The sequence below is a fragment of the Schistocerca cancellata genome, chromosome 2, assembly GCF_023864275.1.
Source record: "Schistocerca cancellata isolate TAMUIC-IGC-003103 chromosome 2, iqSchCanc2.1, whole genome shotgun sequence".
In the NCBI taxonomy this organism is placed as follows: Eukaryota; Metazoa; Arthropoda; class Insecta; order Orthoptera; family Acrididae; genus Schistocerca; species Schistocerca cancellata.
The window spans coordinates 289787078-289791300 of NC_064627.1; the positions used below are offsets into that span (position 1 = coordinate 289787078).

Genomic DNA, 4223 nt, shown 5'->3' on the forward strand with positions numbered 1-4223 from the left:
CATTTCTGGAAAACATTAAAAACCCATCATTGTCTACCCAAATATTTTGACATCAAGCAATTTTCAAAAATCAAATCTCATAACTATCATATGCTACTAATTTGGTAACCAGAAATCAATTACATACATGAGAAAGCTTAGGTTAATAATATGAAGGTTTTCCACTTATGCAGCAGTTTCTGCACCAAAATTAACATCGTCATGTCTAACTAGCGTACTTAAATTAGTAGTTTGTCCTCCTGTGGCTGAGCAAAACTGCCTGTCATGTCATTTCGTGCCTGGGGAGGCAATCAAATGTGATCTTGCTAAAGCGAACATTGTACTACTTATTTAAAGTTACTTTGCTGAGCAACGGATTTGAAGGAAGTTCCTTCAGAGTAAGGCCCAATAATTTAATGGCCATCTTAATACTTTCAGTTGTGATCGATCTATTCATTTCTTCTTTTACAACATGAGAGCGTTGATGCGTGTGGCATACATGTAGTGTAACACGTTCCGCAAATAGCGTGTGAATCTAAGTAAAGTGTAGCGACTCACATAGGTGGAACGTGGGCTGTAATTATCCTATGTAAGCAGGAGTCCAGAGTGGCCTTCATTATGGTATGGCAGCGGAACATGGTAGACGTGCTAATGCATCAATGCGGAACCGGTTTACGCTGGAAAAAAGTAGTTCTAGTTGCAAACCTGGCTCTGTGAATACTAGAAAGACATACAGAAATGTGTCCGTATGTGATGGATTAGGAATGATATGTGGGAAGGAAAGATCAAGCAAGTGAAAAAGGCATAACGTAGATTTTTATTTGTAACCGCCGCGTACACAGTTTGTTCATTAGGAGCACCGGAGACGTCGCTGCATCCGTAAAACGTTGTGATCAACAGTTTCTCACAGCAGTCACGGTGGAATCTGAGCAATGTGTTCCTTTATGCTGGTCTTCAGATCAAGTAGAGACTGAAAGTGTACCTGGTAAACGCGTGCTTTTAAATATCTACATAGACAAAAGTAACATGGATTTAGGCCATGTGATCTTGTAAAAATGTTCAAATGTGTGTGAATTCCTAAGGGACCAAACTGCTGTGGTCATTATACACTACTTAAACTAACTTATGCTAAGAACAACATGCACACCCTTGCCGGAGGGAGGACTCGAACCTCCGGCGGGAGGGGCCGCGCAATCCGTGACATGGCGCCTCAAACCGTGCGGCCACTCCGCGCGGTTGTGATCTCGTAGGCCATATATCTGGAAAACTTCTGGAGATAACAAGTTCGTGGAAGGTTGCATCAGCAGATCTTTTTCACTGTGCGAGCTACATGAGGTGTTGCCCCATCTTGGATGAAAACAGTGGTTTCCATACAGCTGCACTCTTCCAAAGCGGAGTGACGTCCTGTGCAAGGAGGTATCGATAACGTGCAGACGTCACGGTACACCTTCAAAGATAAATATGTTGCTGAATCCACACCACACAGTCACATACGGCGACTGCAATTACTCTTCATGCACAACACGCGTTTTAATAGTACCCTAAATTCAGCAGTTCTGTGTATTCCCTGCACTCTGTAGTGTAAAACGTGCCTCGTCACTTCATAGAATATTGCACGGCCATATATCATCAACATCGATCTGTGCCAGAAACTGAAAAGCAAATACAGAATGTTGCTGCGGGTGATGAAATTTCGGTTGCCGTACAGTCTGGATCTTGCAAAAAACAGATCGCAAAACTTTCAGTACTGTTAACCGTGGGATATACAATTTTCGTGGCACTGCACCAGCACTAACACTACCCTGGGCATGCGCTGAATGATCAGTTTCAGCAAACAGCAACCTCGTCAATAACTTCCACCGGAATAGGACGCCTTCCTCTTTTAGATATCACACCGAGCTCATACACGTTTTAGAATTTCATTAGCATGTTCTTTAAAAGTTTTAATTACATCGGGCCTCTCCTTAGAACTGTCAGTTGGCGATACTCTCGCAATGCAGGGTTGTAATCGCTGCCGTTCACATAATACCGTATCACTAGCAGGGCACAGTGTCTCTTCTCGAGAGCCATATTGTTCACTCACGTTATGGCTTGCCAAATGGCAGCGTGGGTGTCATACCGTTATAAAACCTGGTGCCCAACATTTGAACTAATTGTTTACCAACGTAAATCAAATGGTTCAAATGGCTCTGAGCACTATGACGTCATCGATCCCCTAGAAGTTAGAACTACTTAAACCTAACTAACCTAAGGACATCACACACAGTCATGCTCGAGACAGGATTCGAACCTGCGACCGTAGCGGTCGCACGGTTCCAGACTGAAGCGCCTAGAACCGCTCGGCCAAACCGGCCGGCCAACGTAAATCGGTTCTGCATTAACGCAATAGCATTTCTACCAAGTTTCGATGCCATACGATAACAACATCGGTTCCGCATTAACGCAACAGCATTTCTACCAAGTTTCGTTGCCATACGATAACAACAGCCCACACTATATATCGGTGAGTAGTTGCGCTTTATTTATAACCGCCCAGCATTATAGATTTTCGTCTTAAGTTTAACAGTTCCAACCGGGCGTGGAAGTCTGTATCTTATGATAGAGTGAGAAGTGTCAGCGTATCAAGCAAACATTTCTTGAGGCTGACTACAACGCTGTGAAATAATTATATGAGAATAAGTGGGTCCGAATATCAGTCAACATTTGCGAGCACTTTCTTTTATTCTGTTCGGTACCTTCTAACATTCTGTTCCCAGTCTATTTCCGAACTTCATGATGAAACTAAAACACACTTCGTTCCTGGTTCCCCTCGGATTTCCACGACTGTTACAGTCCTTCGGGAATGTCTTATCATTATTACAAAACTTACCTATTCTACTTGATTTTATACGTAATTCGATATAATTTAATACCTCGACACAATATCTATCTGCAACCACCATCTGTAAACCATCGTGAAGTCATAGAGTATGTCTCACTGTGCCGCCTATCAGAGTGTCTTCCTGCCCCATTCGCGTATGGAGCGCAGGAAGAATTACTGCTTAAATACCTCTATGCGAGCTGTAATCATTCTCACTTTGTTTTTGCAGTCCCAACAGGGGTGATGCGTAGATGGCTGTATTGTATTCTTAGGCTGCTCAGTTGATAATGGTCCAAGAATCTCTGTAAGCAGCTTTCCGCAGATCGTTGAGATCTATCTTCAGTTCAGTTTTTTCAGAATTTCCGTCATTCTATTCCGCGGGACGAACAAACGTGTGACAGTTCACGCTGTCCCCCTTCATAAATTGTCAATATCCGCTTTGGTCATTGTACTGTGCCGGTTTGTGGTAGTTTAACAGTAAGACAATGATTACGCTCACAAATCAGTTTATTGGCACAATCAGTTTACGTCCACAACGTAAGTTGTGTGACCCGTTAGCAGTGCAGAGCGAATAAGAAAAGTCCTTCTTGAAAATAGAGGACTAACTTCTTTGACAACTTAAAGCTCTTGGGAAACAGTATAAGTAACTCTTTTCGTGAGACTATCTTCTGAAAAGCTCTCTTGCAAACGAAAACGATTATCTTCTTAGACATGCACAGTAGGCAGAAAATTAAAGTCCCATCTCACGAGCAGTACGAGGTGTTCCAACAGCAGAGTCCACAGCCGGAGCAACAGGTCGCGATGCGCGGTGGTCCCGGGTGGCAAGAGCAACGCAGAGTCCGGGCGGCGCGGTGCTGGCGATCTCTGCTTCTGCTGACGGAGACAGAACTGCCTGTTGCGGGTGAGCAACTTCTTCAGAGGTCATTCAGTGACCAGCAGTCCTGGTTCCCTCTTCTTCCTTTTGGTAACTGGTGAGTTTCTTCTCTTATCGTTGTTGTCAGCTGGGGTTAGCCCTGTTCAGGATTTTAGCTTCTGTGCTGACGTAGGCAGTGAGCTGATGTAGGCCTCGGAAGGCCCAGGCTTTAGTACTCCGAGCGCGGACGGTGCTGGGAGAGACTTAGGCCGCCGTCCGCGTTGCATTCGGCGCGGCCGCGGTTGTCAGCAGGGCCTCAGATAATCTCTGCAGCGCCTAGCCAGGTGTAACACCTGTTTGAGTACCGCAGAGAGTAACGCAACGATTGCAGCCAGGTCGCTGTTGTTCGCAGAGGACGCTTCGCGGCGGATGGATGCAATTGGTCCGAAGTAAGAGTGATTTCAGCTGTGCCGCAGGGGAGTGTCATAGGACCGTTGATATTCACAATATACATAAATGACCTGGTGGATG

General features: G+C 44.8%; 1 protein-coding gene across 1 annotated transcript in view; it reads right to left on the bottom strand.

Moving 5' to 3' along the window:
* The window catches only part of LOC126153440 (glutamate receptor ionotropic, kainate glr-3-like), a 117462-nt gene extending 113698 nt beyond the window's left edge, over positions 1–3764 (bottom strand). Inside the window, exon 1 of the mRNA XM_049916072.1 lies at positions 3587–3764. Coding sequence (XP_049772029.1) covers positions 3587–3764 — 178 coding nt within the window. The remainder of the gene's footprint in view (positions 1–3586) is intronic.
* Between the last annotated feature and the right edge of the window lie 459 nt (positions 3765–4223).